Raw genomic sequence first — 24,782 nt, forward strand, 5'->3', positions numbered from 1 at the left:
TACTTACTGTGATACGCTTGTTACCAAAAATAACCCAATTTTAACAGCAATTGAAGCTTGCTTCCATTCAGCTAAGGAAGGATACTATGATTCCTTGGACTAAATTCCATGGCCAGACCACATTTTGCAAGAAATTCCTACTTTTCAAGCTCAGCTCTAACTGTTCTTATGGAACCAAATGGGGAATAATAATAGCTGTTCACAACATAAGCCCTCGGGGTTCTCCATTATTTGGGTCCAGCTCCTCACTCCTTCTTATTAGCAAATTGCCATAGCCAAAGGAAAGAAAACAAAATCCTTTTCCAGCTACAACCAGCAAGAAAGTTGAACTAATTCATCTTAACTCAGTTGCAACAACGATAATCCATGCATTTATGGTTTCAAGTCATGCTTTTAATTCTCATGCCTAGTTGTGTAAATTTTAACTATAGAACAAATTCATTCAAAAACCCTCTTCTGCATATTGTTTATTAAAATATAAAGCAAACTCCAGACCATCCTCTTCAGCCAAGATCTCGCAGCGATCTCTCTTCACATGAATATCACCTCCAACAACAGTTATGTCCCATTTGAACAATGCACCTGTTAAGCTCTCGCCTTCAATTTACATGCAAAAAAAAACCCCTAAGGAAGCTATATGAAAGGAGTAGATCTCCTGATGATTGATTCACTGCCATAAAGCTGATTTCTGGAAACTAACACAACTATGGAGTTCAGATCACTGTGGCAAAGGCTGTTCATCTCCTAACAACTGGCATCTTCGTTGAGTCACTTCAAAGTTTTGCACAAATACTCTGATTTCATAGACCCAGCTGTTCAGAGGAATGGCGCAAAGGACTATACTATACTAAAAAAAAAAAAAAAAAAAACACACACACAAAAACAACCACCCACCACACCCCAAACCAAAACCACATAAAAGAACCCAGGAATAGCGAAATCTGAAAGTCTTTTTCTTCAGCCTTTAGGGTTGAAATTCAGATTAAATATTAATTTTTACTTCAAGCCTATATGCCTAGGATGCACTTGGACCACCTACTGTCTTGAAACTCCCATAACAATTGCACATAACTGGTTTTTTCTTCAAACTTGCATTTAAAGAAAGGTTTAATGTAAATCCAATAGTAAGTTTGGGAATCAGAGTCATGTAAATGAAAATGCATTTTCATATTTCTTCTGACAATTAAATCACTTTTAGCTTGCTATTAAAGCAACTTCAAGAGCTAACTTTGTAGAATACAAAAAAGATTTGGAAACATATTATAGAAGTATTTTGACTTTCTTTATGCTCAGTTACACTAGGTAAGCATAGCCATTCAACATATAATAACGTTATGAATAGAATGTGATTTTGCCAATACAGAATAAAAATTATTCACTCAAAATCTTTAAAATTCACTTGTTCTATCTCACTACAATCAGAACATGAAATGATAATTTCCAAATTATTAAAGAGAAATACAGATAGTAAGTGGTTCCACTGAAGCTAATTTTTACAATCACTGGTGGAAGGAAAAAAAAATCTATTTCATTTTATGATGTTTAACACAAAAGTACAATTTAATCAAGGACTTGACTGTCTAGTCCCCTGATAACCAATGAAATCAAGGGCAATACTCTTTACTCCATTAATGCTTTGTTACCATGACATACTCTTCCACTTCCACAGATTTCAGGGGGATAAGATTTTACAGGTAATATATGCTGCACTTTTATTACATTTTTTTTATATCCTAGAAGAGAGCAAACATTTTCTTAAAGTTCTATAGTAGCCTTTATACATCTCAGGAGAATTCAAGCCTAGCCATCTATTTGCATTACAGTACTACTGATGTACAATTAAAACAAGATCAGATTTTAATCTGTATAGAAGAATTTCAATTATATTTATATCTTTATCTCTTAGATGTTAAGTATTGTGGCTTGCTGTTCAACATGTCACTCTAGGCTGCAGATATGGAAAGTTTAAATAATTCAAGAATAAAAGTAGAATGACATTCAATTAGAGAATTATATTTAAAAATGTGACAGAATAAAGATCATTTTCTGATTTATGAATCAAACTATGTTTCCAAAACAGTAGGGATTATTACCGAGTATATATAAGGGGGCAAGTAAAAAAAGAATGTAGCTGCAACTCAACCCCCAGATCTCAAACAAATGAGAAAGTAAAATATCAAAACCAAATGTAACAAACTGAGCAATAAAGAAAATATTCCTGGGGATTTAAGGAGGTATTAAAGAACTACCACATCATCCATGCATTATAAATTGAACTGGGGATAGTTGTGCATGCTTAAAAGCAGATTATCAAGTGCCTATTTCTATCTTCATTTAAATACACTGGAGTTTTTTTATAATAGAATTGTATAGACCTACAACGCATTATAGCATAAGGACTTCTAATTTACCTCTATCCTTTTTATTTGTTTATTCATTATGCTCTTGTCTCCCTCTAGTGGCTGGCCCTCACAAAAATTTACTTCTACCTGTATTCAGACCTGGATGGAGAATCACAGGAAAATTCAGGCTGGAAAGGACCTCAGGAGGTCTCTAGTCCAAGCTCCCCCTCACAGAATTTCTCTTTGGCCCTGGAAGAAACAGTCACCACCAGCTGTTTGCAATCAAGGTAAAGCATCACTCCTGGATCCAGATTCAAGGACCTCCTAAGATCATCTAGAAAACAGGTGGAAGAGCCAGGAAAATCAAATCACTGGAACTATCTCATTGGGATGTATCTTCATCGAAAATTTCATCGCTTCATATAACAGAGTAGGAGATGTATTCCTTTGAATATTGATGCAGATGGCAAGTTGTCTGTCCTCAGTTTCATACATGATCATCATGTGTGGAAGAAACATCTAGATTATATTAATCAACTGAAGCTCAAAAGCTTTACTGTGAAAGGTTTTCTTCTTTACCAATCACAGACTCTGAGCAAGGTTAAGTCTGAGTAAACTTCCCTCTTCCTTCTCCCAGGAAAATGTCTGTCATGAGGACCTTCACTAGTGGAAAGGGATGAAGAGACATACCTCGGACAGGAGACTTTGACAACTAGAAAACGACCTGCTCGTTGCCACTTGTGACCAACTTCTACAGAAAACAAAAACCCATATGAGACTGCAGTAAAATAATCTGTAAAATTAAGTCAGGAAGAACAAGAGGCTTCACTAGCCTGAATGCCACCACATCGCCCAGGAAAGTCCTAGAGCGCAGGGCTAAAGACCATGTCTCATTCTCAGTAAGTCACAAGGACAAGAAAGCTGTTCTGACATTGGGATAACCTTGTAAATATAGTAATACTTAAGTTTTGGAGGTTTATTGAACAAGCAAATAAATAAAAACCCAAACTATTGCACAATTTTCAGATGTATTTCAGTGGCATATGCAACAATAATAAAAATCAGTGCAATATCAAATAGCATTATCAACGGAATTACTATTCAACACAGAAGCTTGCAACTAGCAACTGTTTCTTCTGTAAAAAGTGGTAAATAATCAGAGTACTAGAAGAGAGCATTTCGTACCACTGTGCACCAAATACTGCTAAGGAAAAGAATATATATCACAAGCATATATGTAGCAAAGGAAAGCAAAATGTGACAGGTTGCCTTAAAGTCATCCATCTGTACCAAAACCTTGATTCCAGGCTATTAGCTAAAGAAGTAACTGAATAATGCCTTAAAGAAACTGATCCAGCTTTCATCTTTCTTTTGTTCTCAACACTGCATTATCTTTCAAGTCTCCGATTTCACATTCACAGATTAACCACACAAATAGATCTGAAAACAGTAACAGCCAAGTAACATTCTCCACTAAAAGAGGATTTGCTTTGTAACTATCAGAGGATTTTTACAACTGAACTGTAATTATTTAATTGATCTCGACTCATCTTATTACTTCCTTTTTTCAAGGTATACTTTTTTTAAAAGTATACTGGAGTTACTCCCCTCTTTTTGGAGCTGGGGGGGGATGTGTGTGTGTATTCCATAAGAACAGGATGTGCAAGTATCTATGGGAATTAATATCTGTTTAGAGTAAGATTGCATTTTATAGAAAAAACAAACCAGCTTTAAAATAACACTGAGGTTATGAAGCCAACTGGCAAAACTATTCAGTCAGAAGTAACACACCTACCACCATTTGACAGTTGATCCTATCATCTGAACAACAATAATTTACCATTAGGCACTCTTAGCCTACCAATTTGCAGAGTAATTTTAATTACCGTGCCTAAAGAAAAAAATGTTTGATTTTGCACTCTGCATTTTTCTCTGTTGTAAACATGCCAGCACTTGATCATTCCCCTCTCCCAACAGAGCATCTCTACCGGTTTCAGTGCTTTCTTGCTAGGCACTACTAAATTATTTTTTTTTTTCCACGGAATTCATGGTTTCACACTTCATTTACAATATACTTTACAGATTCCTCTCTGAAGGTAAAATATTGTGTCTTAAACTCTTCTACTGTATTTTTATCCGTGAGCCCTGGGGTATATCCACATCAGTGATTCAGAGCACAGAAGGAGTTCTTTTTGCTGCAAATTTTCCTCGTGCCTATGCTTAGCTTGGTGGTAGGCACTCCAGTACGCCACTGCTCTGTTACAGGTAACTTCCTTCCTGCTGAACACCAAAGTTGTGTGCCAAGAATTCTTAGGATTGAGAATGGGCATAAATGTTACAGCCATTAAAGACGAATGTTAACATGCGATTTTGAAACCATTATGTGGTGGCTTAACCCTGGCTGGACGCCAGGTGCCCACCAGAGCCGCTCTATCACTCCCCTCCTCAGCTGGACGGGGGAGAGAAAAAGCTTGTCAGTTGAGATAAGGGCAGGGAGAGACCACTCACCAATCACCACTACGGGCAAAACAGACTCAACTTGGGGAAATTAGTTTAATTTATTACCGATCAAATCAGAATAGGGTAATGAGAAATAAAAACAAATCTTAAAACACCCTCCCACCACCTATCCCTTCTTTTCGGGCTTAACATTACTCCCAAATTCTCTATCTCCTCCCCCCAGCAGAGGAGGGGGACTGGGAATGGGGGTTGCAGTCAGTTAATCACACGTTGCCTCAGCTGCTCCTTCCTCCTCAGGGGGAGGACTCCTCACACTCTTCCCCTGCTCCAGCATGGAGCCCCTCCCATGGGAAACAGTCCTCCACGAACTTCTCCAACATGAGTCATTCCCGTGGACAGGTTGGATCAATGGGCCAAGGCCAACTGTATGAGGTTTAATAAGGCCACGTGCTGGGTCCTGCATTTTGGTCACAACAACCCCATGCATCGCTACAGGCTTGGGGCAGTGTGGCTGGAGAGCTGCCTGGCAGAAAAGGACCTTGGGGTTCTAATTGACAAGCAGCTGAACATGAGCCAGCAGTGTGCCCAGGTGGCCAAGAAAGCCAATGGCATCCTGGCTTGTATTAGAAATAGTGTGACCAGCAGAAGTAAGGAGGTGATTGTCCCCCCGTACTCAGCATTGGTGAGGCCACACCTTGAGTATTGTGTCCAGTTCTGGGCACCTCAATATGAGAGAGATATCGAGGTGCTGGAGTGAGTGCAGAGGAGGGCAACGAAGCTGGTGAAGGGCCTGGAGAATAAATCTTATGAAGAGCGACTGAAGGAGCTGGGACTGTTTAGTTTGAGGAAGAGGAGGCTGAGGGGAGACCTCATCGCTCTCTACGACTACTTGAAAGGACACTGTAGAGAGGTTGGTGCTGGTCTCTTCTCACAGGTAATTAGCGATAGAACAAGAGGGAATGGCTTCAAGCTGCACCAGGGTAGGTTTAGGCTGGACATCAGAAAAAAATTCTTCACAGAAAGAGTTGTCAGACACTGGAAAAGGCTGCCCAGGGAGGTGGTGGAGTCACCATCCCTGAATGTGTTTAAGAGTCGTTTAGATGTGGTGTTGGGGGATACGGTGTAGGGGAGAACTTTGTAGAGTGGGGTTGATGGTTTGACTTGATGATCCCAAGGGTCTTTTCCAACCTAAATGATTCTATGATTCTTCACAAACTGCTCCAGCATGGGTCCTTTCAACAGGGTGAAGTTCTTCAGGAATATACTGCTCCAGCATAGGTCCACCACAGGGTCACTAGTCCTGCCAACAAATGCGCTCCAGCATGGGCTCCTCTCTCCAGAGGTCCTGCCAGGAGCCTGCTCCAGCACAGGCTTCCCACAGGGTCACAGCCTCCTTTTGGCATCCATCTGCTCTGGCGTGGGGTCCTCTACAAGCTGCAGGTGGATATCTGCTCCAACACCAACCTCCATGGGCTGCAGGGGGACAGCCTGCCTCACAATGGTCTTCACCACGGGCTGCAGGGGAATCTCTGCTCCGGCACCTGAAGCACCTCCTGGGGGTCTGCAGGGTTGTTGCTCTCACATACTCTCACATACTCTCACTCCTCTCTCCAGTTGTTGTTGCACAGCAGGTTTTTTCCCCTTAAATTTATGTTATCACAGAGGAGCTACCACCATTGCTGATGGGCTTGGCCTTGGCCAGCAGTGGGCCCATCTTGGAGCCAGTTGGCATTGCCTCTATCGGACACAGGGGAAGCTTCTAGCAGCTTCACAAAGAAGCCACCCCTGTACCCCCCCGCTACCAAAACCTGGCCACACAAACCCAATACACATAACCATTTGCAGCAAATTGAACACTCCCTCTTTGCAATACACCAGTCAGTAACAAATAATTAATCTTAGTCTTTAGCAAGAACCATGCATGTATTTTCACAATGCTCCAGTTAAGACAAAACAGTATAATTACCCCTACTCTACAGGAAAGGAAGAATGGCACGAGTGTCAGAAAATAAAAATGTCAAAAGAAGAAAGTACCAATAAGAATTGTATCAATCTTCATTCTTTCAGGACATTAAACATTACACAACATTTTAGTGTAAAAAACCCACAGGCCACTGACTTCAGTTACAGGTGTGAAAAATCAGCTTTTTTTTTTTTACCCCAGGCTGAAGTTGGTTATCTAGAACTTGAGAATAATGACAATTACACGGAAATAGCAGCCTGCTTGTGAAAACTGCAGTACCTACAACTCCTTGCTTCATTCACAATATGCTTTCTAACTTTCAAAGCTAAACATAGGATCATAAAACTTCATTTATTTATAGGACCTACCAAAAGACATGCTATAATAGAAAGTCATAACCCTATGTTTGAAAACAGGATCCAAGGTGTACACGTCTTCATACATGTGCATACACCCAGGGTCAAAGCACAAGTAGGTGGAATCAGACCTATTCACACAATATTTTTTTAAAACAGAAATAATAAATATATATATTTACATTGTTATTGTTTCTGATAGCTTGTTTTTATTCTTTCAATTTCCTTTAAGCACAGGAAATTGCAACTGAAAAGCCTGTATTTTCCTCAATTCAACTAGTGATTAATTGGCATTCAACCACAAAATTTAAGTTATTACCTCTCTTCAAATCCTTTCTTGAAACTTTTGTAAGAGAATGCATTTTGTATTTCTTTTTTAACAAAATACATATCTCCTCTTAAATCATATCCCTCATTTAAGGAGACAGATTTACAGAGGTTTAGGTACTCACTCAAATCATATCATCAAATCCCTTTCCCCTTCCCAAAAAATCTGCAGACCAGTTGACATGTCTTCCACAACTTGAGAGAGACATAAGTACCATAATTCACAGCACTACTTTTTGCCTCATACCTTGTTATAAACAGACATGCCTCAGAGAGCCTAAGCTAACCTAAGACTGTCTACCAAACACTCCAAAATACTTCATAATACTCTGGAAGCTGAGATCTCACAATATTAAATGCAAAGTACCACAGTCCAAACAAAACTGACATAAGGTCTGAAACTTCTGCTCTAACACATACCACAGGCCAGGCAGAGAGGGATGAGAGAGGAACCCTGCTTGATTCTGCCTAGGCTGTTTAAGGTAGGGAGCAGGTCACAAACCTTCAAAAATTAGCATACGTTTTTCATGTTCTCAAAGAGACAGCACAGGTATGTTATACCTTCCTCACTCATGATACTCTCGAAAATATAAGCAAGGGTTAGCTCAATGACTAATATGTCAATAATACTGCTCATTGCACTGAACAGCATTTTCTTACTATTTCCTTTAAGATATTCTTCTGTCTTCGTTCACCTCCGGTTTCTTCTTTTATTCTTAGACTTTAAGTTTGGTAAAGCAAGCTCACCTCACACACAGCTGTGCAATTAATATTTTTTTCTGTACTGTTTGTGATCACTTACCTGCTTGGTGAATTAATGTAGTCATGTAGCGCCTGTATTTCATAAAGGACATTTGGTTTCCTAGTGATTTAGTAGTAAAGTAAGACTTTTCTAGTCCTCATCTATCAAAAGCCTCTTTGTGGCTTGCGTTTTTTCCCCATGCTTCAAGAGAATGACCAACAAAATGAATAAAATCATAAGCAAAGAGAGAAAAAAACAACGCACCCTTAAAAGACATTACAGTGCCTTTTGCCCAATTATCTACTTTAACAAGCATCTATTCAAATATGTAGCACAATGGACACATAAACCACATCCTCACATTCACGTATTTAGATATTTTTCATTTGTTGAATTACCTTGTCTGCATCCACTTTTCCTCTGATAAATTCTTTCTTCCAAAATTCCAGTGCCTGTTCCAGAGTCAAGCCGATGCCTTTTAAGAACAGTCCATACTGCATACGGCCTCCGTGACGGAGATGATGGTTATCACGTAGGGCTTTGTGCAACTGACGCATGCAAAGAGGGTATGATTTCACAGAAAGCTGTCAAGAGAAAAATTTGTGTTCAAGGCATACTGACCATTTAATTTGTAGGATATATGCTTATTGTGATTATTAATTAGCTCCACCTGAAAACGCCAACGGCTGGAAGAAAAAGATATGCATGTGCAGAGTGCTTTGGGACTGACAATAACACAAGTGTGTCCGTAAGCCATCAAATCCAATAACCATCTCAAGAACAAAATCGAAAGGACAGAGTAATACAGGTGGTGGTATCAGACCATCTTCAGCTACGAAGTAACACAGGTTTAGTTGCTGTCAGGAAAAATATATCTACAGTTCCATTACAGTGTTTCTTGCCTCTTCCTTATTTTAGCTTCTGTAATGTCAAGGTGACCTTTGTTAAGAGTTTTTGGGGGTTGGGGGAAGGGATAGGTACTTTTTAAACACCTTTGAAAAACTACAAGCAGGAGTAAAATCCATTGCAACTCATCTGCAAGCTTTTTCCCTGAAGAATACTATTTCTTATAAACCAAGATCTCAGAGATAAAAAAATGTAATATTCGAGTTTACTTGGGCTTTGCATTTTTATTTTTAACAGCTGAGTCATGCCACAGAATTCACTACCAAAGGAACACTGTCATGGTTAAGATGGACACTGAAAACGTAAACAATGTCTAAAGTTTAGATAAAGGAGTTGTAATGTGGTTTTAATTGTCTCGGCACCCTTGATGTGGTTTTACAATCCATTTTATTTACTTCCTAGTTTTGAAAAACCCTTCTTAAGTCAAAAGTAAAAAAAAAAAAAAAAAGCATTGAAAAGATTAATATTGCCAGGCAATAATCATAAACTAAACATCACAACTTGCAAAATTATTAAACAAGAAAATTTTGTTAAACTCTGTTTATAATTACGTTAGGTATTTGTGAAAGTACACAAAATTATGCAGCAAATTAAGCAATTCATTATAACTCCGGTCTAAATCCTGATTAGACGCATTTTCAGTTAATTCTGCTCCATTTTAAACTTTATCACAATTTCATTCAAGTAGTTCTCAAGAGTTACAAAGCAAACAGGAATCAAAAAAAGATAAAGGCTCTATATGTTGTCTGTACATAGAGTACTTGAATTTAACAAGTTACGTATCAGCATACAATGTAACTCAATAAACACAGAGTACTTACAGCATCAATCTGTTCTAGAGAAATTTTTCCAGTGTTCTTTTGCACGCTGTAATCTGGGCCAACATAAGAATGGCTGCGAACAAAGCAAACAGTACAGCACCATTTAAAAGTGTTCAAAAATATATTTTTTTAAAGTTTAGAAAATTCAGAAAGAAATTATTTTACCAATTAAGGGCTGCAAATATTTTATACGAGGCAAACCCAAGACAACAGTATTTGACAGCTATGTAAGTTATGTACGAATTCAGATGACAGGACCACACTACTGCTGAGGTTGAGAGGGACCTCTGAAGATCACGTAGTCCAGCCCCCTGCTCAAAACAGACTTAACTACAGCAGGTTGCTTAACATCTCATCCATCTGGGTTTTGAGCATCTCTAAGGACAGAGACTTCATGACCTTCTGAGCAACCCATTCCTGTGTTTGACCACCCTAGCAGTAAAAAAAGTGTTTTGTTATGTTTAAGTGGAACTTCCTGTAATTCAGTTTGTGCCCACTGCCTCCTGGTCTATCACTGAATACCACCAAGAAGAGTCTTGCTCTGTCTTTTTTACTCCCGCTTACAGACATCTATTTATACATGCTGATAAGATACACACACACCCCCTCCTGAAATTTATCTCCTCCAGGCTGAAAAATCTCAGCTGTCTCAGCCTCTCCTCATATGTACTGGGGAGACCAAGACTGGACGCAGACCTCCAGATGTGGCCTCACCAGTGCTGAGTAGTGCTTTCCTCAACCTGCTGGCAGTGCTCTTCCTAGCGCCACCCAAGAGGCTGTTAACTGTCTTTGCTTCATGGGTACACTGGTGGCTCATAGTCAGGTTGTTGTCCACCAGGATCCCAAGGTCCTCTCGTGCAACCCTGTTTCACACCCATTGAGCCCTCAGCCAATACTAGTACATGGGGTTTCTCCTCCCCAGATGCAGGGCTTGGTATTTCCCGTTGTTGAACTTCACAGGGTTCCTGTCAGCCCATTTCTCCGGCCTGTCCAAGTCCACCCAAAAGGCAGCACACCCATCTGGTGTAAACCGTTCCTTCCAGTTTTGTATCCCATGAAACTTGCTGAGTGCACACTCTGTTCCATCACCAGCAGCAGCTAAACAATATAGGAGCCATGATCCTGAGGTTCCTCCACTAGTGACTGCCCTCCAGCTGGTCTTAATGCCTCTGATCACAAACCTTTGAGCACAGCACTTCAGCCAGCTCTCAGTCCACCTCACTGTCCCTTTACCTAGCCCATACTTCATCAGTTGTCAATGAGGACGTTACAAGAGACAGTGTCAAAAACCTTGCTAAAGACAAGATAAAAAACATCCACTGCTTTCCCCACACCATCCATTGATCCTTTTATGATAAAACGACCAGCTATGAGATTGGTCAAGAATAATTTCCCATTCACAAATCCATGCTGACCACTTTTGATCACCTTCTTGTCCTTCATATGTCTGGAACTGAGATGAGACTGACCAGTCTACAGTTCCACAGATCCTTCTCCTTACTCTTTGTGAAAGCAGAGTCCACTTTTGCTTTCTTCCAGTAATCAAGAACCCCTTGTACTTTGCTACTTATGCAGCATTTAAAAAACAAAAAAACGAATAAACTGATGTATCACTATGAACATCTACTGCAAGGGAAAAGTGAAAACTCAAAAACGACTTAAGTGTACCAAATAAAAAGCTGGAAGGCTTTTACTGCAGTACTGACAAACAAACGCATGTTTACTCCTGACAGTAGCTGTCTAACCAAAGTAGCACAAGACTTTGCACGTGCTCCCGTATCTTTCATTCATACTGCAATGAAGGAACAAAGCTACTTCTGATACCTGAGCTAAATTCAGGTAATCCTATACTATAGCAGAGACAGTTATGTAGACGTTGTCACCAAAGTAATTTCAAATAAAACACAAGCATCTAATACCCAGCTTTTAAATATATAGGCTTCTTGAATGAGGATATATGCAGGGCTGCAGAATAGGCCAAGAGAAATGCTTACAGCAGAACCCAACTGAACTCAAGAGTGGACAATACAGAAGGCAATAAAGCAAACAGGAGCTTTGGATACAGCATATTGGTCCAAAATCAGGTTGCGAAGTCTGGGAAAGAACAAACTGCTTTGTGAAAGAGGGATTTTGCAAGTAACTTGCAAAGATAATGTCTTAAATCTTCTGAAGACACATAGAGGTTAACTCCAGAAAAAATGCTAATCGCTATCGTCGCTAAATGACGATACTCGGTGCTACAGATTATTTTGTTACATTTCAATACTGTAAAGTGTGAAAAGCATATAGCTAAGAGTGGATTTTACTACAGTACAAATCATTTGTTTAATTATACATGCATTCATTTGTTCTTTAGTCTTATTTCTGGCACACACAGGAGCACTATGCAAGCTTACTGTACTTAATGGATTTTTTTTTCATTACACAACAATGGATAAATAATTAAAAGTATTTGAGCTGTGTGTGTCTATTACTACTGATTCTACTAAAGAAGTATCTAAATTGCCTTGTAGAATCAGATCTGCATCAGATCACTTAGGCGAACTACAAACAGAACAAAACACATAGTCCTGAAAATATTACAATGGAAGCACTGAACAACAGAAAACAGCTGTTGCTTAAGCAACTTCATTTTATTTTGTAAACAACCAATTAGGAAAATGACCATTCAGTCAGTTATCACATCCCAGGATGAGTGCTGGTAACTTCTTAAGCTGCTCTACCATAATCACTTCAGATCATCTGATTGTACCCTATAGTATGTACTAGAATCGTACCAATGGCGAAAAAAATTGCTAAGCTAAAGAAAGCTACTGCTTCCCAGCATCCATAGAAAGGATTGGCCTTGGAAGAGGGGGTCCAAAGGGAAGACACAAAAGTTTTCCTATACAATAAGTGAACAAAATAAGACTTCACAAATTACTGCTAAAAAGAGGACATACTCTCTGAATCTTGCAGATCATTATAAGTACGCTTATAAATACTTAAAGGATGGGTGTCAGGAGGATGGGGCCAGGATCTTTTCAGTGGTGCCCAGTGATAGGACAAGAGGTAATGGGCACAAGCTTGAACATAGGAAGTTCCACCTAAACATGAGAAGGAACTTCTTCCTTTGAGGGTGGCAGAGCCCTGGCACAGGCTGCCCAGAGAGGTGGTGGAGTCTCCAACTCTGGGGACATTCCAAACCCGCCTGGACACGTTCCCTGTGCAACCTGCTCTAGGTGACCCTGCTCTGGCAGGGGGGTTGGACTAGATGATCTCCAGAGGTCCCTTCCAACCCCTACCATTCTGTGATTATGTCTGGAGTTGGTAGAAAACTTTACTGCAAGGACAGAAAACCCAATGCCAAGGCAGGGGCAGGGAAGAAGAAAAAATTTTACTTTTTAGACTCTGAAAAGTGCAAATAATCTCATCATGGTAAGCAAATAGGAAAAGTTTTTCATAAATGTTTCCCTATTTTTACATTGACAAGCAGCATATGACCTTTGCAAGGTCAAAGTTTCTTGATACCTAACACCACTCACCAAAGAGCTGAACCCTATAAAGTGCCATCAAAGGTGGTGCTCTGAAAAAGGGTATGCTTTATCCATCCAGAATGTGTGGTAGATTGGAGCTGGGCATAAAGAGACTAGCAGAAGTCATGTGGCTTTTGGCAGCTAAACTGTTGGATTCCCGTCCCAAGGAGCTCAAGGGACTAGAGCTTTTGGGTTTGCAGTTTTAGGTATCAGGTCTTCTGATTTTCTACCGTAGAGATTCCCCAGGTCCCTTGATTTCATCACAAGAAAAATCACACTGCTTTCTCCATGGATTGCCATTATTTTCTCTACATTTCTATTAAAATTCTCAAAAACCTTAGGGGGAAAAAAATAATTAAGACTATCCTTTGTTCTATGAACAATGGTCTTCGTTTTTTTCATGTCATTAAACATTGCCAAACAGCTTCCTACTGCTGGTTTGAAAACACATTACAACACAAATCAACGGGGCTTGTGATCACCCTCACTTTCTTCTATTTTTTGCTTCCAGTTTTAGCTCTTATTTTGGACTCATCCTTTCTGTTATTCCACCTAGCTTCTGAGATTACTTCTTACTCACGTAGAAATATCTATAGTTCTTCATAATTTTTTTTTGTGATTTACTGGAATGCAAGCAGCAATGTCTTCACTTTTCACTTAAAAAACACTTTTATTTTACCTCCATATATAAATTCCTGTCTCTCTCCATTCAGCCTGACTCAATCACTCAAAACCCATTTTTCTAAAATCCAAATCTCAGTTACCAGAAGTTTTTTAAGCATACCTCACAACTAAAGATCAACACGTACATTTGCACCGCTGTTGACCAAGAACACTACATCAACATTTCCAAGAACGGTATCTATGTCCTTGTAGCTCTAGGATTGTTCTGGTAAATACTGTATCATTCGCAGAGGTATATCATGAGATTTAGCAAGGATATGAAGGGCACTTTGTAGATGTTGAGGACAGTAAATGACACTAAGGCATGCAGTCTTTACTTGCTTGCGAGATGAGCATAAGTGAAAAAGAGGGTGAACATGTCTGCATGAGTATTGTGTTATCCATTAAAAAAAAATCCAGTCTTGCAAAGCACATGGTTTCTGTATGAACCTATGATTTGAAGATAGATTTAACACAATCATATACACGTTGGTTGTAAAGGATGTTAGAAGACCATTTAATCCCACACCCCACTTTAAGCGGGACCATGGCCAATAGTAGTCAGGTGAGCCACGGCTTTTTCTAGCTGAATCCTAAAAATCTCCACGAACTAAGAGTCCATATCTCTGGGCAACGTGCTGCACTATCATCCTAGAATATGTTTCCTAATGTCCGATCTAAACCTCACAAGCTACTGTATGTGACCAGTGTCATTTGTTACATCCTCTGGCACCATCAAGAATTCCAATACCATGATGTTTGTCCTTCAAAGAGTTGCAGGCTGCTCTTTGATCATCCCTAAGCCTCCTCTTCACCAGACTGAACAAAGTCAGCTCAGCTTCTCCTTTTAATTCATGTACAGGCACAGTCTTACGGTATTTTGATGGGATTACATACAACAGTTTTTGTCTATCTTTGAAATTATTCCTGCTGAAGATTTTAAACAGTAGAGTGTTATGACCCTGTAATTTCATCACAAAACCCATATAAACTCCTTTGAAAGCAGCAGTTGCAGAAGCATTCTTCTCATGCATCTAGACATAAAGTTTTCATTTCTATTAAATTGCTACAGTTTTAGCAATTTAAATCTCCTTGTAGCCTACTGTGAGGATGTGAAATCCCTAAGCATAACCGTGCATCCAATATTTTAACATTTTAACTAAAAATGTTCTCTCTTTTTTTTGTCTAGTACAATTAATATTAGAAAGCACCAATGAAACAGAATAGGTCAAAAAGAGGACCAAAGTCACAGATAAAATACATACTTACTCCAGAACAGTACAACTACAAAATACATGTTATGTCCATTGAAAAAAATGGGCATTGATTTAAATATCTATGCAGACACAATCCACAGAAGAATGACCTTTTCTGAGGACTAGCTGATTTAAAAGTCACACGCAGATATGAATAGCTGCCAAAAAATGTGTTGGGCATTAACAACCAAACAATGCTCCGTAACCTTCAATTGTATGCTCTTTTCACGTGTTTCTATCTAAGCTTTTGCTCCCCCGAGATAAAACTCTATTGACATATGCCAAAAATAAAATACTGCTGTAAGAACTCACACAATGAAGGTAGAGAAAAGCCTACAACTAACTAATCGTCTCCTTTCTTATGAGTGAGAAGAAGGAAAAACGAATCACGTATTCACAGAAAAAAAAAAAAAAAAAAAACAGAGAAGTCCTGTTTGGTCATCTGTCTGTTCACTGCCAGAGATTGTTTTTCAAGTTGTAAGGTTTTGTCTATTTTAAAGGAACTTCCAAAAACGCAACTGAGAAGCATTTGTGTATTTTTTTCAATTCGTGACAAAATGTAGTGGGAACAGCCCCTCCATTTTCAGAAAAGCAAAATGGAAGTAACTTACCAGTCGTTAAACATACATACTTAAGTTAACGTAAGAATGTGCAAAAAACACCTTATTGCATAAATGTAGGATATAGTATCCTTGTTAAAGTAGCTGATGTGAAACTAGCTTTTTTTGCAACCTTTCCTTTTCCCAGCTTAAAAAAAAAAAAGCGCCCAGGGAGGACTGTGATTCTTGTGATACCGAAGGCTGTTCCACTTAGACAGATGCATGGCATATATCAAAAGAAATTCCAAATTTCTCAGTAATTACTTCTAGAGAGCACGATTTATAAAAAGCTAACCTAATGGCTCATTGGCTTCAAGTGGAGAAAGGTATGCCACTGAGGCATACTTTTAAAAATTCTAGTAAGATGTATGGTAATAAAAACATGGAAGGTTTTTGGCATTCAGAAGTGTCCCCTAACCAGCTATGTAACAGTTACACCACAATATTTATTTCATTCATTGCTCTTGAACAAAGTTCAATCATGTGTTAATAAGCGGAGACACAATGAAAGCTATTTTTCCTATTATGATTTACACTAAAAGCAGTAAGATAGGAAGCTGTTCTATGTAATAAAAATTATGAGAATTTTTAAAGAAATCAAAATAAAGTGTCAAATTTTTGGGTACAGATACCTGAAGCAGTGGCACACCATAGGAAATAAAGAGCATGCTAACTAGGTCTGCATCCTCATTCCAGTGCAGTGCTGTCATGATGGAGCCTCACCACTTCCATTTCTAATTCATTCAACATAATTTCAGTGATCTTAATGCAAAGCTGTACGTGTTCAAAAACAGAGCTCTCATTACTGACATTCAATAGTTAAGTAAATTTCTACTCTTAGAGATATTAAAAATTCAACTGAATAAATACCTGAGCAACCCGATCTAACCAGATCTGCATTGAGCAGGGGCTAGATTAAATCATCTCCAGAGGTTCACTCCATGCTAAATTATTCAATGATTCTAAGCCAATGCATCTCCCTCTAATTGCATGGTCTTTGTCCTCCTGCATACTACGGTAGTAAGAAAACTGTCACAAACAATATAAAGTGGTAAAAAGCAATCACGTATATAAAAAACCGAGACCAGGTCTATGCTTAACCTAAAGAACATCAGGAAAGTATGTTTTCTCACTCTTCATCTCCAAACGCATTCAAAGAAAGTAGAAAGCTTCTATATACTGTAATCTACTAAGAGAGAGGCAGATTATTTCAGTTTTATTGTAGAGCACTCTTAATGGTTCACATTTTCAGCTCTCTCCTTAGGTCCTCTGGGCAGTGTAATTTCGAATTTGTTTTGTTCATGAAGAAGCTTAACAACTTTGCACTTACTATAAAAAAAAGCTTTTATAAAAGCTACAAATATTTTCTTGTTACTTAGAAGTAACGCCAGTTCTGTAAATTATGTTTCATGTCATTTATAAAGCTTTTGTTAAATTGAAAGGATACTTTTAGGGCTTTTTTTCCAAATCAAAGCCAATTGCACTGTCAGAATGTCTGAAAAAAAAAATTGTAACTAAAACATTCTAATATAATTATTTTAATCTGTATGAAAGAATACACTCGTGCTTTCAGTTTATGCTACCTGAGATGATTAAGCAGAGGTTGTAGTCTCTCGTCAGACTGTACAGAAGGCAGCGATCGTGCTGTCAGCTGGAAGAAAACAGAAGTTCAATTAATAAAATATTAGCTTCAAAAAAATTGATAGTACGAAGCAGGAATGATGTAACAAATCACCCTGCGTTGCTACAACTTCACACAACATTGAGTAAGACATATTTTCTCCTATTTAAAATAACTAAGCACAGCCTTCCAGAATCTGAAGTTAGTAGAAGTATTTACAAGTTAACAAAGTCAAGCAGTGAAAAATATTTTTTCTAAGATTACAATGTTATTTGAATTAAATAGCAAGACATCACTGAAAGTAATATACTTTTTTCGAAACATATTTGACCTAAAAGTCATATTCTACCTAGACAGCCCTCTAGCAGACACATAATGTAAATATAGTCCATTAAGCTATATTATATTCGGTTTACATTTGTATAGAAAAACTTACGTAATATTTAACACTAGATGACTTTTATATAGACATGCATCTGTGTACGCTGTTTTTTTATTTAATGGGCATAACCTGTATTTTGTAATTTGACTGTTCTAAACCAAATACATACTTTTTTCTTGTAACTGTTTCATATGACTCATTAAAATATTAAACAACTTCTGAAAAAGTAAACCTAGTAGTCTATAAATCAATAAGTACATGTCACACTATTGCAGAATACTTGTTAATTGGTGTATTAACTAAAATAGTTGGAAAAAATGTGTTAATTTGATTAATACCAGTACATAGGTGTCTACCTTTGCCTATAAAAGTTAGAACCGTAGCAGTTCTGAAACTGCTGACATATATCTAATACAAAATATTTAATATAACATGCATTTCATGATTCTGTTGCTGCCACATTAGGCTGTATTTTGAAAACTACCTTAGTACAAATATAAAATGTCAACATATTTCACGTTGTATAAATCAGCATCAACTTATTTAGTATTTTACAGGTAACTTAAAATGCATGCATACAGTTATACATACTCTTTAAAAAAAATCTTATTAAAAAATAAAAATCCCTAAACAAACTTTTAGCACTGACTGTGTAGCTTTACCTTGCTGGTTCCAACACACCAGTAAAGGCAAGGACTGAAGTAGGCTGCAACTTCTATTTATAACCCATAAAGAAATTTACCCCAGAAAAAGCTGCACTCAGTGAGCCACACTGTAAATAAAATTAGCTTTTACAAAGATGGTGGTAAATTAATGCTAGTGTTTTCAAACAGCTAAGAATTTTATGTCCTTTTCTCTACAAGAAAAGAATAATCCCAATTACAGAATCCAAACTGGGATTCTGCAGACGTTTTCCAATCACTCTGAAATGAAATTTAGACAAATTCCTGCAAGCACAGCCTTCCCTCCTCCATATACGGTACTAACACAAAGATCATCTTACCAGGAAAAAAAAGCAAAAGCATACTATTCGATATTTTAGATACATGAAAGACATCACAATGTTGTCAAGTACGGAACATAGCTCCAAACTCTAATCAAGCTGAAGCAGTTTAATTTACAGAGAACACTGCAGACTTAAGATATTTCCAGTCCCAAGGCCCAGATGATCAGAGGAGCGGGCAGAGGGAGCCGCAGACAGAACCTGTGGACACCTCAGCGTTGAGTTGAGATGGTGAAAGTTGGGGTGAGTGAGTAGATATAATGCAAATTAAGGACCATGTTATCAATATCACACAACATTTAAAATTGAGAAAGGAGGAAGAATATTTAACAATATGAGGGAAAGGAATTAATAAACTGAAATCTGAGATGACAACGCTGGTCCAACTTCATACTAGCTTCATTACTAGAGTCACCAGCTGTCTTTGCTGCAATTCAGATTGCCAACGGGAGGGGAATGGGGGGATGGCACAAGCATGGGAGGGGAAAATCAATTTGAAGTAACCAGAACTTCCAAAAGCAAGCTTTCTAAAGTTTTGTCAAAATTCAGTACTATTTTTATGCAATCTTGTAGAAGAATAGCAATAAAATGAGTTCTTCTTTTCTGCTGAGCTCTACTCAACAATCGCATCTCTAGTGTTCACTATGCTGAATTCATGACAAATAAACAGAACAATCTGGCAGTGCTACATCAAGTAACAATGAACATAAAAGGATGACAACTTATAGGTTGATGTCTAAGAATTGGTCTGTTTTTCTTCCCCCCATCCAAACATGAGACCAGCACATGAAATTGCAAGTTACCAAAGATTTACTATGAATCTTAAAAAAAAAAAAAGTTAACTTGACACAAAGCCCAAAGTTAAGTGGCAGCTCCACATGCTATCAGGAAGGCAATGACATTTTTTACACATGGCAATTAAGAACAAGATTATCATGGCTCAATTAACTCGTCTCAATTTTTAGGAGTGAGTGAATTTCTTGATTTTGAGGTTATCATCTAAGAGCTATTTTCTCTCTAAGTGTATCTCTGCACAAAAAAGATAAGAGAATTTTTATTTTCACAGGTTGCTTTCTAAATGAGATGTCCTAATTAGCTGGATTGCACAAGAAAATTTTAATATAACGTCAGACCTTTTGATGAATACATTTAAAAAAAAAAAATCACATTAAGTTGGATGTCATTGAGAAAAGCACAGAAAGCAGGGTTTTGTAGCAAAGGTTTATTTTAGCTGAGGCAGGCTACTGAATTACTCCAGGCTCTTTCTACAATTTACCAGAAAAAAAAAAAAGTTCCTGTCGGATGGTGCATAAGAGAACCTAAAACATTAATTGTTACCAAGAGTATTTCCTTACCAACTGCTAGGTGCTCCCAGAACAACAAGGAGCATCTGAAGGCATGCTGTCCACATGCACATCCACAGCCTGTGATTTGCCTCTACACAATTTGTCAAGCCCAACTTTTGTTTTTTTGATATCCTAGAACTACCTGTGCTGGCATTCATGCGATTTCTTTCATATTTTAATGAACGCTGTACAAGCAGGCTTCACATGCTTTTGCTTCCTCAGCTCTTTTAATACACAGACAGGCAGGATTACATCATACGGGACTCTCATTTAAAAGGGAGGGTGACTGCACTGTGAATAAGTCTTTTGTCCTCCCCCCAAGAAAATCTTCCTTCATAACTCCAAGCTTTATAACAAAATTTACCAAAAGGCAGCTTGCAGAGACTTTGAATGGAAGACTGCTCTATCAAGTGCTGAACACACCTCCAAAATACGTAATACTTTTAAAGGTGAGCGCACGGTTCCCAGCAGGCACTCTGCAGTTCTTGGAAATACAGGCACTTCTCTACAGGGGCTAGCTAAATTATTTAACCTGTATTTCCACTGGCAGGTCCAGAACAAACATCACCTCTGCACATGCTCCACTACTCAGTGAAACAAAGTCTGGGTTAAGACCAGTCATAGGTTTGGGAGCCGTCTGCGGCATAGATGAAAAAATTTTCCTAGAATGTTTTTCTATGTTTATTTCTGCTATGAGAGTTACACCACTAACAAAGGGTACAAAGGAACAGCTCTAATCCAAATGCAAAGATGAAATAAGGTTAAAGTAGGGATTGATGAAGGCAGCCGTAAAAACAAAAGAAAAGGCTTTAACGAAAACACCCAAAACCAACAAACAGAAAAAACACAGTTACTTTCGCCACATGTGAAAGTCCACCATCACTTGTGACCACGTAACATCATGCTCAGCAATAAAACTGAGGGGCAGTTTCTCCATTTTCCAGTAGCCATTGCTCAGGGCCTGGGTGGGCATCGATCTGCTGGTGGTGGGCATCACTTGTGGTTTTTTCTCTTTCCCCCTTCACTTAATAAACTGTCTTTACCTCAATCCATTAGTTTTCTTATTTTTGCCTTTCCTGAATCTCTCCCCAATCCCTTGGGGAAGGTTTGCTGGAGTGGGGGAGAGGCTTTCCTGACAGCCAGGGTCAATCCACCACATATATTTATAATCTCATTTCACAGCAATAAGCAGCTGGTAAATTTCGTCTTAAGCATATATTTCACAGTATTTTGAAAGCTCAGTTGACCATCTTACAGAAATCCAAAAAGAGCTGCTACGGGTTCATACAAAAGCTACTGAAGGTGGTTCTATACCACCTCCTTTTACACTCAACAGCAAGTCTTCCCTATCAATGGAGACAAATAAAAAAATAAAATATAAAAAAAATTATATGCCAAACTTGGGAAAAATATTAAAAGTAAAAATAAAAGAGAGACTACATATGTAACCAGAAACTAAGACACAGAGGGTCAAAATCTACTAATAAATCAGGTCTTCCATATCTATTTACAAAACAGAAAGTTGATCCCATCTAGACAAAAAAAATTGAACTTCAACCCCCACTCCTGTTTCCCCAGTAATCTAGACACCTGACTGGAAGAAGCCACTTCCAAAAGTAACAAGTATAGTCACCAAATCCATTTGAAATGGTATTAACAAACTATTAACATACTATTTTTAATTATCAAATCTAATATAGCAATTTAGAGAACATTTTTTTAAACCCTCCCAAAAAGGTAAAAAAAAAATACAGGAAAACTTTGTGCTTATAATATATCTATTATTCCACATTAGCTAATTTTTCCCTACAATTGCACATCTCCCTACAATTTTCCTGTACGACCATTTAACACTTCACTACTCCATTACTGGGCTTCAATTTTTAAGCTGGACAGGTCACATCCAGGTTAGTTGCTTTTCCATTTTATTTTTAATTGCTCTAATTAAACAAATTTGTGTCAAAACTAGTTTTAAATGCTACTACAGACAACACTGACAAGATAATTATGTGTCTTTAATACTATCCACAAATATTTTATACCATTAGTATAATAGTTTCTAAGTCTTGGTGAAAAATCAGTCAACAAAGGTTCATAAGACCTGTTCTCCACTCACAGAAATTGAAATTAAAAAAAAAAAAGAGAAGTAGACTTGAAGCAAATATACTATTAACAGTAGCAAGAAATCAAGAAATAACAGGACACTGCAACAACAAAGCGCATGGATGAAAAAAGAAAAGCAGAAAAGTATGGGAAGTGGGAGGTGTTTACCTTATAAAATTTCATTGCTCAATTCCAATTCTTTCCATCTTTGTAGCAACAGTAACAAAACCAGTAGATTAAGCTAAGTAAAATCCTCTATGACAAGTGTATTGTATGCTGACTTCAAGAATTTAGAAATAACACTCCTATATTCCCTGCTCTGACTCTTCAACTAAAAGTCATTAATGCATTAGTGAAAAACACCTACAGCAAACTTCTTTAACAGTGATTTTGATGCAGCATAGAATAACTAAAGTCGTTAGGCTTTTGTTAGGTTTCAATTAGAAAACTAGCAAGCAAATTTTAGAAAGCAATAAGAACACAGAAAATAGAAATGAGAGTATTAGAAGGGAAACAAAACCCTATGTGCTTTGACTCTTACACTACACTAATCCTTTTATAAGGATTAAATTTACATGGTGAAGGCTCTTGCGTCTTCCCATTATATGTATTGATGAACCGGGAAAAATGAAGGATTAGGTAGCTAAAAGGTTACGTATAGAGAGAAAATTTCTATTCAGAAAGTGAAGAAACAAACCATGGTTTATTGTACTCTTTTACTGCATTCTGTACTCTTCAGTCCATTCTCCAACCAACCATTCGTTCCTATGATCCACTTCAATGCCTTTAGGGCTACAGACAACCCATTCCTGCATTTCTGTTTCCCAGTTGTTACAATAAGAAAGGAGAGAGCATAAAGCAAACCAAAATGAGTGTGGACATCAGAACTTCAATTTCAGCCTTCCAAATGAAAGCTCTAGATGGTTATCTATTGCTTTGATGCATATTAATGCAAAAAAATACTTTTATGAAGCAAAGAAAGAAACATTGTCTGTGTAACATCAACAATTTGACATATTCAGAGTGAACACATCACTAAAATGCTTCCTCAATAATGCTGTATGGACTTAAAAAAGAAAAAAACCCAACAACTTAGGTCAGACATTGAATTATTACAGTTAAGACTTCAAAAGTTTAAAGAGAGAATCTATTTCAGTCTCTCACTGCTGCCTAAGGAATAAGCCATACCTTATATGTTTTCTATTTCATTGGTTTTGTAATATGCCACTTGACAGAATGTGCCCTTCTTGTTAAAATATCTTAATTGTTTAAAATATCTTTCCTTTTTTGTTAAGCTCATCTTAAAAAACCTTTAAAAAAGTTTCCTATTCACTGTTACCCTGAAACAGTTAGTTAGATAATTCTTTCCTTTCTGCTCTGAAAAGGATGCAATACATACACGATGGTTCAGAAAAGCATTCTTTATTAGCCGGAAGGGTTATAGTGGCCTGGTGTGTTGTCTAAAAGGCAAACAAAGGAATGAAAGTTTAGATTGTTTGCTAGAACTGGTTTCGACTGGCGTGAACTGCAGTGTTACAAACTTATTGCCAAAGTTATACAAAAGAGATTTTTCGACTGAGGTTGGAGCAGACAGGGAAAAAGATATTAAACTTGTGGGCTATTTCTAAATGGTCTGTGAAGAACATATTAAAAAAACAAAACAAAACACAACTATTATCCATCAGGCTTAAACATACCAGTAACTTACACCACTACTGGATTTTCCCCAAGAGATCTGCGAAACAAAATAGATAAAGTGGAAACCTATGGAAACATAAACCTGACAACTTTGTGTAGAAGCAATTATACCCTAGCTTAATCAGCATTAACAAGCGAGTAGAAAATGAATACGTGAACTAGACAAAAATAAAAGACATGGTTCTATGGATATAGACTTCACAGGAGCTTTCTCAAGGTGACTCTATGCCACCACGTTTCTGTAAGGTCACATTAAGATTGCCCTCATTTTAACAGTGAAAGGTGCTAACACTGCATGCAGCTGGAAGTTTTAATAAAACAGTGACTTTTTGCAAGAATCCTTCTGTGATCAGGCAGAAACAAACTTAGCTTAGATTTGAGCTAAAGCAGGATCTGACCTGGTGACCAGTAAGACAGAGGAAGGGGAAGCTCCTTTCATTTGTGGCACACAATTGCTTTGCTCCTCAAACCATTTAGTTCTTAGATTACGATTAAAAATCATTATGCCGTACATTTACTAGAAACAGAAAGTCTCCCTTCTTACACCTCTGACTGCGATCCCCTTGTTCCTGTTAAATTCATCACCCAACTGAGTACGAGCCTGCACAGCAGTGAAGAGCAAGAGGGAGATAAAGTAAAAGATAAACGGAAACAAAGATATGGGTAAAATATAAAATTG

At 37.8% G+C, this 24,782-nt stretch overlaps 1 protein-coding gene across 2 annotated transcripts in view; it reads right to left on the bottom strand.

Annotated features, from left to right (window-relative positions):
• The window catches only part of PRIM2 (DNA primase subunit 2), a 116,623-nt gene that overhangs the window by 36,928 nt on the left and 54,913 nt on the right, over nucleotides 1-24,782 (bottom strand). For both annotated transcript variants that reach the window (XM_054195757.1, XM_054195756.1), the window contains 3 exons: nucleotides 17,534-17,601; nucleotides 9,918-9,990; nucleotides 8,589-8,774 (listed from right to left, as the gene is read on the bottom strand). In XM_054195757.1, coding sequence (XP_054051732.1) covers nucleotides 8,589-8,774; nucleotides 9,918-9,990; nucleotides 17,534-17,601 — 327 coding nt within the window. The remainder of the gene's footprint in view (nucleotides 1-8,588; nucleotides 8,775-9,917; nucleotides 9,991-17,533; nucleotides 17,602-24,782) is intronic.

The sequence above is a fragment of the Rissa tridactyla genome, chromosome 3 (genome assembly GCF_028500815.1).
Source record: "Rissa tridactyla isolate bRisTri1 chromosome 3, bRisTri1.patW.cur.20221130, whole genome shotgun sequence".
NCBI lineage: Eukaryota > Metazoa > Chordata > Aves > Charadriiformes > Laridae > Rissa > Rissa tridactyla.